Source organism: Panulirus ornatus, chromosome 62, assembly GCF_036320965.1.
Source record: "Panulirus ornatus isolate Po-2019 chromosome 62, ASM3632096v1, whole genome shotgun sequence".
Classification (NCBI taxonomy): Eukaryota; Metazoa; Arthropoda; class Malacostraca; order Decapoda; family Palinuridae; genus Panulirus; species Panulirus ornatus.
Genome location: NC_092285.1, coordinates 12,507,309 through 12,521,376, shown reverse-complemented (window position 1 = coordinate 12,521,376; position 14,068 = coordinate 12,507,309). Strand labels below are relative to the sequence as shown.

General features: G+C 42.0%; 2 protein-coding genes across 9 annotated transcripts in view; one reads left to right on the top strand and one right to left on the bottom strand.

Moving 5' to 3' along the window:
• Positions 1-14,068, top strand: part of LOC139745817 (histone deacetylase 11-like) — a 93,834-nt gene that overhangs the window by 36,424 nt on the left and 43,342 nt on the right. The gene's annotated exons all lie outside the window — the stretch shown is intronic.
• l(3)07882 (Nucleolar protein 14 homolog l(3)07882) overlaps positions 1-14,068 on the bottom strand; it is a 53,804-nt gene that overhangs the window by 28,214 nt on the left and 11,522 nt on the right. For all 7 annotated transcript variants that reach the window (XM_071656351.1, XM_071656347.1, XM_071656350.1 and 4 more), the window contains exons 5-6: positions 9,736-10,001; positions 4,701-4,927 (exon numbers count right to left, since the gene is read on the bottom strand). In XM_071656351.1, coding sequence (XP_071512452.1) covers positions 4,701-4,927; positions 9,736-10,001 — 493 coding nt within the window. The remainder of the gene's footprint in view (positions 1-4,700; positions 4,928-9,735; positions 10,002-14,068) is intronic.

Here is a 14,068-nt window from a genome sequence, read left to right as displayed (position 1 = left end):
AAGCTCTCTCATCCCCAACAGTCATATTATATATACAGTAAATCCTCAATTTAATGTACTAATAGGAAGAAAGGGTGTCTGTTAATGCCGAATATCTGGTAACTCAAATGTAACCCATTTGTGTGCCACATTTAAGGTCACGCACTTTCTTTTAACTCCTCTCTCACTATTGGGTATAGTGTCTGGTACAACAGTAGGGCGGTAAGCACCCGACAGTGTGGTAATGTTTGCTGGGCAGTTAGAGGCAGGAGTTAGACTGAGATAGAGATGATGCCACCCCTCTCCTGTGAAAGGATACTTCTTTATAATAAAGCGAGGACAGATTACCTGCTTTAATTGCACCTCTTACATGGAGGAAAAAGTACGATTCGAACCTACGCGGGAAAATCCCAAGTTATCACAAGACTATTCACCTTCTTCAGGAGATGGGGCACACTCAAGGAAATCTTACACAGGGGAACCAATCTAGACAGCAAGGAGATGGAAGCTTTCAACAAAAAATGGGGAATCATGGCTTGCATCTCCTCAGCCCACTTCCCCTAGTCCAATGGATGAGCCAAAGCAGTGGTAAAGACAGCCAAACAGGTGTTGAGGGGCAACACGGGTGTTGAAGGTAGCCTGCACAGCAAAGCGACTCATGCTATACTCCAATATCTCAACACCTCCTTAAGAGAAGGAGATAAGTCACCCACACAGCTGGCAGCATGAAGACAGTTGCAAGATGTGTCCCAGTAACATTATCTGATAAACCAGCAATAGAGAATTGCTCTGTGAAACATGGAGTGAGCCATAGCAGAGAGCCAGGCTCGAGTCAGTGGGCACTGTCTGCATGCGAGACATCTCTTCGAAGGCGAGAGACAGGTCTGGTGTGGTCATGGATGTAAAGCCGCATAGACAATACTCAGTGAAACTGGTCAGCAGTGGCTGCCTGTTTTTGTGAAACTCAAGTTACCTATGCCCCCGGGTTTCCCTGATCCCCACAGCACCCATGGGTCAAGGTGAGTACACACCAGCAGCAGCTATGCTCCCAGTTGTGGCAGCAGTGCCCTCAATGTGCGAGACACCACCCCACATGCTTGCAAGTTTATGTTAATGGCTGTTCCTGAGAAGAGTGAATACACTAATCTGTTGTCACTTTTGTTCTGCTTGCATGTAAAGAAAGTGTATTGTTGCTGAGCAGTGATTTGGGTGTATATTTGCCTTATGCCTTGCTGAATTTAATTTCACTTTTTTGTTGTTTCTTGTTTTTAGTTTTCTTATTGTTGTAACAAAATGTCACATCTAGGTACTACAATCTCATGAGGGTGTGTAGAGTTTAGTGTGTGGTATGACAGTTGGGTGGTGGGCACCCAGCAGTGTGGGAACACTCGCTGGCCCACCCGGCAGTTGGAGGCATGAATCAGACTGAGACAGAGGTGATGCCACCCCTCTCCTGTGAAAGGATACTTCTTTATGATAAAGTTAGGACGGAATACCTGCTTTCACTGCACCTCTTATAATAACTTGATGCCATTTTAAATTGTAAGGATTGCAAAATTATTTAATAAATAGTCACAATACTGAAATAACAGAAACACTCTGCATTCAACCTGACAGCACAGTAGCTTGAGGCATTTGAGATTCTTAATTTCTTGAATTATTATTAATGTGTTGTAGTATTGTTTGTCTGTTATATTGAAATCTGTTATATCAAAGGTTCACTGTATATACACATCAGTATACATTGAGAGCAGGTTTTCTCTAATGCACATAGAATTGAATATTTATTATATATTATCATACTTGATTGCTGTTTCCTGCATCAGAGGTAGGGCCAGGAAGCAGGTGAAGAACGGCGCATCCACTCGTATACACAAATATATAAATAAACGCCCATTGATTATATATTCATTTATACTTAATCGCCATTTCCTGCATCAGTGAGGTAGCACCCGGAAACAGATGAAGAATGGCCCATCCACTCATATATACATAAACACCCATACAAGCAAACAAATACATATACATGTCAACATTTACACATAAACATGCACACACATATATACATATACATAAGTACATATTCATATCTAATGGCCTTTATCCATTCCTGGCGATACCCCACCCCACAGGAAACAGCATCGCTACCCCTGGCTTCAACAAGGTAGCGCCAGGAAAACAGAAAAAAAAAAGGCCACATTCTTCACACTCGGTCTCAAGCTGTTATGTGTAATACACAGAAACCACAGCTCCCTATCCACATCCAGGCCCCACAGACTTTTCACATGCCCTGGTTCAGTCCATTGACAGCACGACAACCCCAATTCACTCTATTCCTTGCATGCCTCTCACCCTCCTGTATGTTCAGGCCCCGATTGCTCAAAAACTTTCACTCCATCCTTCCACCTCCAATTTAGTCTCCCACTTCTTGTTCCCTCCACCTCTGACACATATATCCTCTTTGTCAATCTTTTCTTGCTCATTCTCTCCATATGTCCAAACCATTTCAACACACTCTTCTGCTCTCTCAACCACACTCTTTTTATTACCGCACATCTCTCGTACCTTTTCATTACTTAATCAAACCACCTGCCATCACATATTGTCCTCAAACATTTCATTTCCAACACATGCACCCTCCTCCATACAACCTAATCTATAGCCCATGCCTTGCAACCATAAGATGTTGTTGAAACCACTATTCCTTCAAACATACCCATTTTTGCTCTATAGAATAATGTTCTCTCATTCCACACATTCTTCATCGCTCCTAGAACCTTCAGCCCCTCCCCCACCCTGTGACTCGCTTCTGCTTCCATGGTTCCATTTGCTGCTAAATCCACTCCCAGATATCTAAAACACTTCACTTCCTCTAATTTTTCTCCATTCAAACTTACCTTTCAATTAATTTGTCCCTCAACCCTCCTGAGCCTAACAACCTTGCTCTTATTCACATTTACTTTCAACTTTCTCCTTTCACACACTTTTCCAAACTCAATCACCAACTTTTGCAGTTTCTCACTCGAATCAGCTACCAGAACTGTATCCAGTGAACAATACCTGACTCACTTCCCAGGCTCTCTCATCCCAACAGACTGCATACTTGCCCCTCTCTCCAAAATCCTTGTATTTACCTCCCTAACCATCCCATCAATAAAAAAATTAAACAACCATGGGAACATCACACACCCCTGCTGTAGACTGACCTTCACTAAGGAACCAATCGCTCTCTTTTCTTCCTACTCGTACACATGCCTTACACCCTTGGTAAAACTTTTCACTGCTTCTAGCAGCTTACCTCCCACATCATACATTCTTAAGACCTTCCACAAAGTATCTCTATCAACCATATCATATGCCTTCTCCAGATCCATAAATGCTACATACAAATCCATCTGTTTTTCTAAGTATTCCTCACACACATTCTTCAAAGCAAACGTGTGATGCACATATCCTCTACCACTTGAAACCACACTGCTCTTCCCCAGTCTAATGCTCCGTACATTACTTCTCTCAATCAATACCCTCCCATACAATGTACCAGGAATACCTGACAAACCTATGCCTCTGTAGTTTGAACACTCACCTTCATCCTCTTTGTCTTTGTACAATAGCACTATGCACGCATTCCACCAATCCTTAAGCACTTCATCATGATCCATACATACACTGAATATTCTTACCAACCAGTCAACAACACAGTCATCCCCTTTTTAAATAAATTCTACTGCAATACCATTCATACCTGCTGCCTTTCCAGATTCATCTTCTGCAAAGCTTTCACTACCTCTTTTCTCTTAACCAAACAATTCTTCCTGACCCTCTCACTTCACAAACCACCCCAACCAAAATGCCCTACATCTGCCATTCTGTCATCAAATACATTCAAAATACTCACTCCACTTCCTTCTCACTTCATTACTGCCTGTTAATGGGATGGCCTTGATTTGGGCTCAGCTGTCTGTGCCATCTCGGCAAACAAAACAAAAAAAATCCTGTGCCCTTTCAGTAAAAGGGTCCAGAGCAATTATAACTAAATATTCATACTTATCCCCAAGGATAACAGAAAAAGAATACTTCCCAAGTATTCCCTGCATGTTGTAGGGGGTGGGGCAAGATTCCTTGAGAAATGAAAGAAAGAATACCATCTGTACGTTGTAGAAACCAAGTAAAAGGGGCAAGAGCAGGGAGCTCGAAACCCTCCCCTACTTGTATTTTCGATTTCTAAAAGTTGGGACAGAAAAAGGAGCAAAGCAAGGAGTGTCCATCCTCCTCAAAGGCTCAGGTTGGGCTGTCTGAATGTGTGAAGATGTAACCAAGATGAGAAAAAGGGAGACATAGGTAATATGTTTGAGAGACGAACCTGAACTGCTTCTTGCTCCAAGACCCTTACATTTCCTTCCCCTCAATTATGGTCCAAAACAGCCATGGAAACATTCACCCTAGATAAGTGCATACAGAACCTTCCACAAGGCCTCTCTGTCAATCTCAACATATACTTTGTCAAGGTCCATACATGCAACAACAAAAGTAAAAAGCAATCAAAGTTACTGAATGACCTCAAGCTCATCAAGACCTACAATGAATGACTAGACACTCATTACCATTACTCATTGACGTCAACATCCATTAATGATACTGAAATTGGTCCTAAACCTAAAGCATATGATATCTTGATTCTTACAGCAATTATATGACCACCAGAGTAAAGGTGAACTCACCCATCATCAAGGTCATCAGCACTCTTCAATCCAACCTTCCCTTTGTCCTCCTTCCCTTTCATTCGCCGTACCCTATCTTCTTCAAGTTTTAGCAGCCGTTCTTGTTCTTCCTTGGCTAACATCTCAGGAGTTTTGAGTTTCTCTACTGCCATTGCTTTCCCACTACGATCAAATATTAACTGCCTCATTAAGATGTCATAATCTCTAAACTCACAGTTTTTCTGAGCCTAAAAGTGGAAATTTTCAAATTAACCACATAATCAAGGTAATACATTCAACAGATATAAAGACTGTTTCTAATGACGACCAGTTCTCATATAGAATTTCAATTAACCCTGAAAAAGCGGCTTACATGTAAATAAAAATAAAATTATGTTTCAAAATAGAAAGTAATGAAAAGGTGACATGACTGAGTGAAATTTTAGATAAAAAAGGAATAACAATGAGGAACAGTCATTAGTTAGGTGTTCAGAAAATAAAAAAAAATTCCAAAAATCAGCTTTGCCATAGATATATATTTCTTTCATACTATTTGCCAATTCCCGCATTAGCGAGGTAGCATTAAGACCAGAGGACTGGGCCTTTGAGGGAATATCCTCACCTAGCCCCCTTCTCTGTTCCTTCTTTTGGAAAATTAAAAAAAAAAGGGGGGGTGGATTTCCAGCCACCAGCTCCCTCCCCCTTTAGTCCTTTAGTCGCCTTCTATGACACGCAGGGAATACGTGGGAAGTATTCTTTCTCCCCTATCCCCAGGGATAGTATATATATATATATATATATATATATATATATATATATATATATATATATATATGTGGAAGAAGAAAGTTAAGAGTAAATGTGAATAAGAGCAAGGTTATTAGGTACAGTAGGGTTGAGGGTCAAGTCAATTGGGAGGTGAGTTTGAATGGAGAAAAACTGGAGGAAGTGAAGTGTTTTAGATATCTGGGAGTGGATCTGGCAGCGGATGGAACCATGGAAGCGGAAGTGGATCATAGGGTGGGGGAGGGGGCGAAAATCCTGGGGGCCTTGAAGAATGTGTGGAAGTCGAGAACATTATCTCGGAAAGCAAAAATGGGTATGTTTGAAGGAATAGTGGTTCCAACAATGTTGTATGGTTGCGAGGCGTGGGCTATGGATAGAGTTGTGCGCAGGAGGATGGATGTGCTGGAAATGAGATGTTTGAGGACAATGTGTGGTGTGAGGTGGTTTGATCGAGTGAGTAATGTAAGGGTAAGAGAGATGTGTGGAAATAAAAAGAGCGTGGTTGAGAGAGCAGAAGAGGGTGTTTTGAAGTGGTTTGGGCACATGGAGAGGATGAGTGAGGAAAGATTGACCAAGAGGATATATGTGTCGGAGGTGGAGAGAACAAGGAGAAGAGGGAGACCAAATTGGAGGTGGAAAGATGGCGTGAAAAAGATTTTGTGTGATCGGGGCCTGAACATGCAGGAGGGTGAAAGGAGGGCAAGGAATAGAGTGAATTGGAGCGATGTGGTATACCGGGGTTGACGTGCTGTCAGTGGATTGAAGCAAGGCATGTGAAGCGTCTGGGGTAAACCATGGAAAGCTGTGTAGGTATGTATATTTGCGTGTGTGGACGTATGTATATGCATGTGTATGGGGGGGGGGGTTTGGGCCATTTCTTTCGTCTGTTTCCTTGCGCTACCTCGCAAACGCGGGAGACAGCGACAAAGTATAATAAAAAAAAAAAATATATATATATATATATATATATATATATATATATATATATATATATATTTTTGCCACTGTCTCCCGTGTTCGCGAGGTAGCGCAAGGAAACAGACGAAAGAAATGGCCCAACCCACCCCGATACACATGTATATACATACGTCCACACACGCAAATATACATACCTACACAGCTTTCCATGGTTCACCCCAGACGCTTCACATGCCCTGATTCAATCCACTGACAGCACGTCAACCCCGGTATACCACATCGATCCAATTCACTCTATTCCTTGCCCTCCTTTCACCCTCCTGCATGTTCAGGCCCCGATCACACAAAATCTTTTTCACTCCATCTTTCCACCTCCAATTTGGTCTCCCACTTCTCGTTCCCTCCACCTCCGACACATATATCCTCTTGGTCAGTCTTTCCTCACTCCTTCTCTCCATGTGCCCAAACCATTTCAAAACACCCTCTTCTGCTCTCTCAACCACGCTCTTTTTATTTCCCCACATCTCTCTTACCCTTACGTTACTTACTCGATCAAACCACCTCACACCACACATTGTCCTCAAACATCTCATTTCCAGCAAATCCATCCTCCTGCGCACAACTCTATCCATAGCCCACGCCTCGCAACCATACAACATTGTTGGAACCACTATTCCTTCAAACATACCCATTTTTGCTCTCCGAAATAATGTTCTCGACTTCCACACATTCTTCAAGGCTCCCAGGATTTTCTCCCCCTCCCCCACCCTATGATCCACTTCCGCTTCCATGGTTCCATCCGCTGCCAGATCCACTCCCAGATATCTAAAACACTTTACTTCCTCCAGTTTTTCTCCATTCAAACTTACCTCCCAATTGACTTGACCCTCAACCCTACTGTACCTAATTACCTTGCTCTTATTCACATTTACTCTTAACTTTCTTCTTTCACACACTTTACCAAACTCAGTCACCAGCTTCTGCAGTTTCTCACATGAATCAGCCACCAGCGCTGTATCATCAGCGAACAACAACTGACTCACTTCCCAAGCTCTCTCATCCCCAACAGACTTCATACTTGCCCCTCTTTCCAAAGCTCTTGCATTCACCTCCCTAACAACCCCATCCATAAACAAATTAAACAACCATGGAGACATCACACCCCTGCCGCAAACCTACATTCAGTGAGAACCAATCACTTTCCTCTCTTCCTACACGTACACATGCCTTACATCCTCGATAAAAACTTTTCACTGCTTCTAACAACTTGCCTCCCACACCATATATTCTTAATACCGTCCACAGAGCATCTCTATCAACTCTATCATATGCCTTCTCCAGATCCATAAATGCTACATACAAATCCATTTACTTTTCTAAGTATTTCTCACATACATTCTTCAAAGCAAACACCTGATCCACACATCCTCTACCACTTCTGAAACCACACTGCTCTTCCCCAATCTGATGCTCTGTACATGCCTTCACCCTCTCAATCAATACCCTCCCATATAATTTACCAGGAATACTCAACAAACTTATACCTCTGTAATTTGAGCACTCACTCTTATCCCCTTTGCCTTTGTACAATGGCACTATGCATGCATTCCGCCAATCCTCAGGCACCTCACCATGAGTCATACATACATTAAATAACCTTACCAACCAGTCAATAATACAGTCACCCCCTTTTTTAATAAATTCCACTGCAATACCATCCAAACCTGCTGCCTTGCCGGCTTTCATCTTCCGCAAAGCTTTTACTACCTCTTCTCTGTTTACCAAATCATTTTCCCTACCCCTCTCACTTTGCACACCACCTCGACCAAAACACCCTATATCTGCCACTCTATCATCAAACACATTCAACAAACCTTCAAAATACTCACTCCATCTCCTCCTCACATCACCACTACTTGTTATCACCTCCCCATTTGCGCCCTTCACTGAAGTTCCCATTTGCTCCCTTGTCTTACGCACTTTATTTACCTCCTTCCAGAACATCTTTTTATTCTCCCTAAAATTTAGTGATACTCTCTCACCCCAACTCTCATTTGCCCTCTTTTTCACCTCTTGCACCTTTCTCTTGACCTCCTGTCTCTTTCTTTTATACATCTCCCACTCAATTGCATTTTTTCCCTGCAAAAATCGTCCAAATGCCTCTCTCTTCTCTTTCACTAATAATCTTTCTTCTTCATCCCACCACTCACTACCCTTTCTAATCAACCCACCTCCCACTCTTCTCATGCCACAAGCATCTTTTGCGCAATCCATCACTGATTCCCTAAATACATCCCATTCCTCCCCCATATATATATATATATATAATATATATATAACACCAAGACCCCTCTTGTGGGGCTTCTGCAGCTTTAAGGCTACACTGCAATTGATAACAGGGAAATTATGGAATCCATTGGAGTAGAAAGATCCTCAATAGCACTATGTTCCTTTTCATCCACTGTGGGATGTCTGATCATTACTTGGTCTGATCATTACTAGGAAAAGAGGAATAGAGATGGTTGTGGAGAGGATCGTGAAAGTAAATGAGCTTGGAAAAGAAGTAAATTGAGTGTAAAATGGCAAATGGTACATGAAGCTGGGAGAATTGGTAATGAATGGGAGGTATTTAGGGAAGCAGTGCTGATATGCACTGGAGAGGCGTGTGGCATGTGGAAGGAAGAAAGATGGCATTTGAAAAAGGAGTATTAGGAGGTGGGATGATGAAGTTAAGGTGCTAGTGAAGGAAAAAAAGAGGGGTATAAGGGTAGAGCTTACAGGGAAATTGAGTGAGTGATTGGGAAATGTTCACAAGAAAATGGCAGAAGGTCAAGAGAAAGATTGTTCAATGATGCTACCATTTGTTTTCTTGTTTTACTTGTACTACAAACTTACTTCCAAAACATAGTAATTAGCTAAGGAAAACCAATGAAAGATCTGTGGAGTTTGGCCACAAGTTGGTTCTTTGGTTTGTTGCAATATACATGACAACTAGAGAGTGTGTGAACAAGTGGAGCTGTTCTTCTGTTTCTAGTATTAACTTGTTAATGCATGTCATTGGATACATGTTCAAAAAATATATATCATTCAGTTACAAATGCATACTCAATTTATATTAAGAATTCACTTACATACTAACTTATCAATAATTTGCTTTCTGTGTACACAGGTTGGATGAAGTGCATAAAGAACTTGAGGGTAATTCCAGGTTTTTTACTTCTGCCAAGCATAATTTACTTTTAACTGCTCAGAAAATCTATGCTTCTAAATTTAGAAGAGATGTAACATTATCAATGCCCTATCCTCAAACAAATATGCCTTTTTGAATAACAAACATTTACAGTTTAATTACCTTGTCCTTATCATCATCAGTCATGGTATTGGTAGCCATAATCTGCATAAATGACTGAAGCTCAGCATCTAGCTTGCTGACAGCTTCATAGTGTTCCTCTTTCTTTTTCTTGAATTCAAACTTTTTCTTTTTATATTCCGCTATGATGTTATCAATCCAGTCCTTCCTACTTTTTGGTTTGCTTTCATCCTTGCCATCAGCTCCCAGCTCCTCTCGCTTGGTTAAAAATCCACCACCACCAAAATGTTGCTCCTTAACAAACTGTGCTGTGGGACAATATATGAAAGCATGAATTCTCAAGTCTTGTTTACAAGACTCTTTAAGCCCTAAGTGCCTTACCTAATTTAACAAGGCAATATTAGGGACAAGTGAATGCTGAGGCTTTAGTGGAGCAGCATCTGAGATGAATATACAATGGCCTCATCTGAACACAACTAATCTCAGCTGTTGTGTAAAAAGTACCATAACAGAAACTACTGTCCATAGCCAAACCCCACAGACTACTCCATGGTTTACCTTGATTGTTTTATATACCTTGGTTCAGGGTGGATGTGCTGGAAATGAAATGTTTGACGACAGTATGTAGTGTGAGATGGTTTGATCGAGTAAGTAATGAAAGGGTAAGAGAGATATGTGGTAATAAAAAGAGTGCGGTTATGAGTGCAGAAGAGGGTGTGTTGAAATGGTTTGAACATTTGGAGAGAATGAGTAAGGAAAGGTTGACAAAGAGGATGTATGTCATGTGGAGGGAACAAGGAGAAGCGGGAGACCAAATTGGAGGTGGGAGTATGGAATGAAAAAGAATTTGAGTGATCAGGGCCTGAACATACAGGAGGGTGAGAGGTGTGAAAGGAACAGAGTGAATTGGAACAATGAGGTATACCAGAGTCGACATGCAGTCAATGGACTAAACCAGGGTATGTGAAACATCTGGGGTAAACCATGGAAAGGCCTGTGGGGTCTGGATATGGATAGTGAGCTGTGGTTTCAGTGTATTACACATGACATCTAGAGACTGTGTGAACAAATGTGGCCTTTTTTGTCTGTTTTCTTGGCACTACCTTGCTGAAGCAGGGGGTAGTGATGCTGTTTCCTGTGAGGCAGGGCAGCACCAGGACTGGATGAAGACAAGCATGAATATATATATGTGTACATATATGTCTGTGTATATGTGTATGTATATGGGTTAATGTGCGTGTATGGGCGTTTATATATATATATTTTTTTTTTATTTTTTTTTTTTGCTTTGTCGCTGTCTCCCGCGTTTGCGAGGTAGCGCAAGGAAACAGACAAAAGAAATGGCCCAACCCACCCCCATACACATGTATATACATACGTCCACACACGCAAATATACATACCTACACAGCTTTCCATGGTTTACCCCAGACGCTTCACATGCCTTGATTCAATCCACTGACAGCACGTCAACCCCGGTATACCACATCACTCCAATTCACTCTATTCCTTGCCCTCCTTTCACCCTCCTGCATGTTCAGGCCCCGATCACACAAAATCTTTTTCACTCCATCTTTCCACCTCCAATTTGGTCTCCCTCTTCTCCTCGTTCCCTCCACCTCCGACACATATATCCTCTTGGTCAATCTTTCCTCACTCATTCTCTCCATGTGACCAAACCATTTCAAAACACCCTCTTCTGCTCTCTCAACCACGCTCTTTTTATTTCCACACATCTCTCTTACCCTTACGTTACTTACTCGATCAAACCACCTCACACCACACATTGTCCTCAAACATCTCATTTCCAGCACATCCATCCTCCTGCGCACAACTCTATCCATAGTCCATGCCTCGCAACCATACAACATTGTTGGAACCACTATTCCTTCAAACATACCCATTTTTGCTCTCCGAGATAATGTTCTCGACTTCCACACATTCTTCAAGGCTCCCAGAATTTTCGCCCCCTCCCCCACCCTATGATCCACTTCCGCTTCCATGGTTCCATCCGCTGCCAGATCCACTCCCAGATATCTAAAACACTTCACTTCCTCCAGTTTTTCTCCATTCAAACTCACCTCCCAATTGACTTGACCCTCAACCCTACTGTACCTAATAACCTTGCTCTTATTCACATTTACTCTTAACTTTCTTCTTTCACACACTTTACCAAACTCAGTCACCAGCTTCTGTAGTTTCTCACATGAATCAGCCACCAGCGCTGTATCATCAGCGAACAACAACTGACTCACTTCCCAAGCTCTCTCATCCCCAACAGACTTCATACTTGCCCCTCTTTCCAAAACTCTTGCATTCACCTCCCTAACAACCCCATCAATAAACAAATTAAACAACCATGGAGACATCACACACCCCTGCCGCAAACCTACATTCACCGAGAACCAATCACTTTCCTCTCTTCCTACACGTACACATGCCTTACATCCTCGATAAAAACTTTTCACTGCTTCTAACAACTTGCCTCCCACACCATATATTCTTAATACCTTCCACAGAGCATCTCTATCAACTCTTATCATATGCCTTCTCCAGATCCATAAATGCTACATACAAATCCATTTGCTTTTCTAAGTATTTCTCACGTACATTCTTCAAAGCAAACACCTGATCCACACATCCTCTACCACTTCTGAAACCACACTGCTCCTCCCCAATCTGATGCTCTGTACATGCCTTCACCCTCTCAATCAATACCCTCCCATATAATTTGCCAGGAATACTCAACAAACTTATACCTCTGTAATTTGAGCACTCACTCTTATCCCCTTTGCCTTTGTACAATGGCACTATGCACGCATTCCACCAATCCTCAGGCACCTCACCATGAGTCATACATACATTAAATAACCTTACCAACAAGTCAACAATACAGTCACCCCCTTTTTTAATAAATTCCACTGCAATACCATCCAAACCTGCTGCCTTGCCGGCTTTCATCTTCCGCAAAGCTTTTACTACCTCTTCTCTGTTTACCAAATCATTTTCCCTAACCCTCGCACTTTGCACACCACCTCGACCAAAACACCCTATATCTGCCACTCTATCATCAAACACATTCAACAAACCTTCAAAATACTCACTCCATCTCCTTCTCACATCACCACTACTTGTTATCACCTCCCCATTTGCGCCCTTCACTGAAGTTCCCATTTGCTCCCTTGTCTTACGCACTTTATTTACCTCCTTCCAGAACATCTTTTTATTCTCCCTAAAATTTAATGATACTCTCTCACCCCAACTTTCATTTGCCCTTTTTTTCACCTCTTGCACCTTTCTCTTGACCTCCTGTCTCTTTCTTTTATACGTCTCCCACTCAATTGCATTTTTTCCCTGCAAAAATCGTCCAAAAGCCTCTCTCTTCTCTTTCACTAATACTCTTACTTCTTCATCCCACCACTCACTACCCTTTCTAATCAACCCACCTCCCACTCTTCTCATACCACAAGCATCTTTTGCGCAATCCATCACTGATTCCCTAAATACATCCCATTCCTCCCCCACTCCCCTTACTTCTATTGTTCTCACCTTTTTCCATTCTGTACTCAGTCTCTCCTGGTACTTCCTCACACAAGTCTCCTTCCCAAGCTCACTTACTCTCACCACCCTCTTCACCCCAACATTCACTCTTCTTTTCTGAAAACCCATACAAATCTTCACCTTAGCCTCCACAAGATAATGATCAGACATCCCTCCAGTTGCACCTCTCAGCACATTAACATCCAAAAGTCTCTCTTTCGCGCACCTGTCAATTAACACGTAATCCAATAACGCTCTCTGGCCATCTCTCCTACTTACATAAGTATACTTATGTATATCTCGCTTTTTAAATCAGGTATTCCCAATCATCAGTCCTTTTTCAGCACATAAATCTACAAGCTCTTCACCATTTCCATTTACAACACTGACCACCCCATGTATACCAATTATTCCCTCAACTGCCACATTACTCACCTTTGCATTCAAATCACCCAACACTATAACCCGGTCTCGTGCATCAAAACCACTAACACACTCATTCAGCTGCTCCCAAAACACTTGCCTCTCATGATCTTTCTTCTCATGCCCAGGTGCATATGCACCAATAATCACCCATCTCTCTCCATCAACTTTCAGTTTTACCCATATTAATCGAGAATTTACTTTCTTACATTCTATCACATACTTCCACAACTCCTGTTTCAGGAGTACTGCTACTCCTTCCCTTGCTCTTGTCCTCTCACTAACCCCTGACTTTACTCCCAAGACATTCCCAAACCACTCTTCCCCTTTACCCTTGAGCTTCGTTTCACTCAGAGCCAAAACTTCCAGGTTCCTTTCCTCAAACATACTACCTATCTCTCCTTTTTTCACAT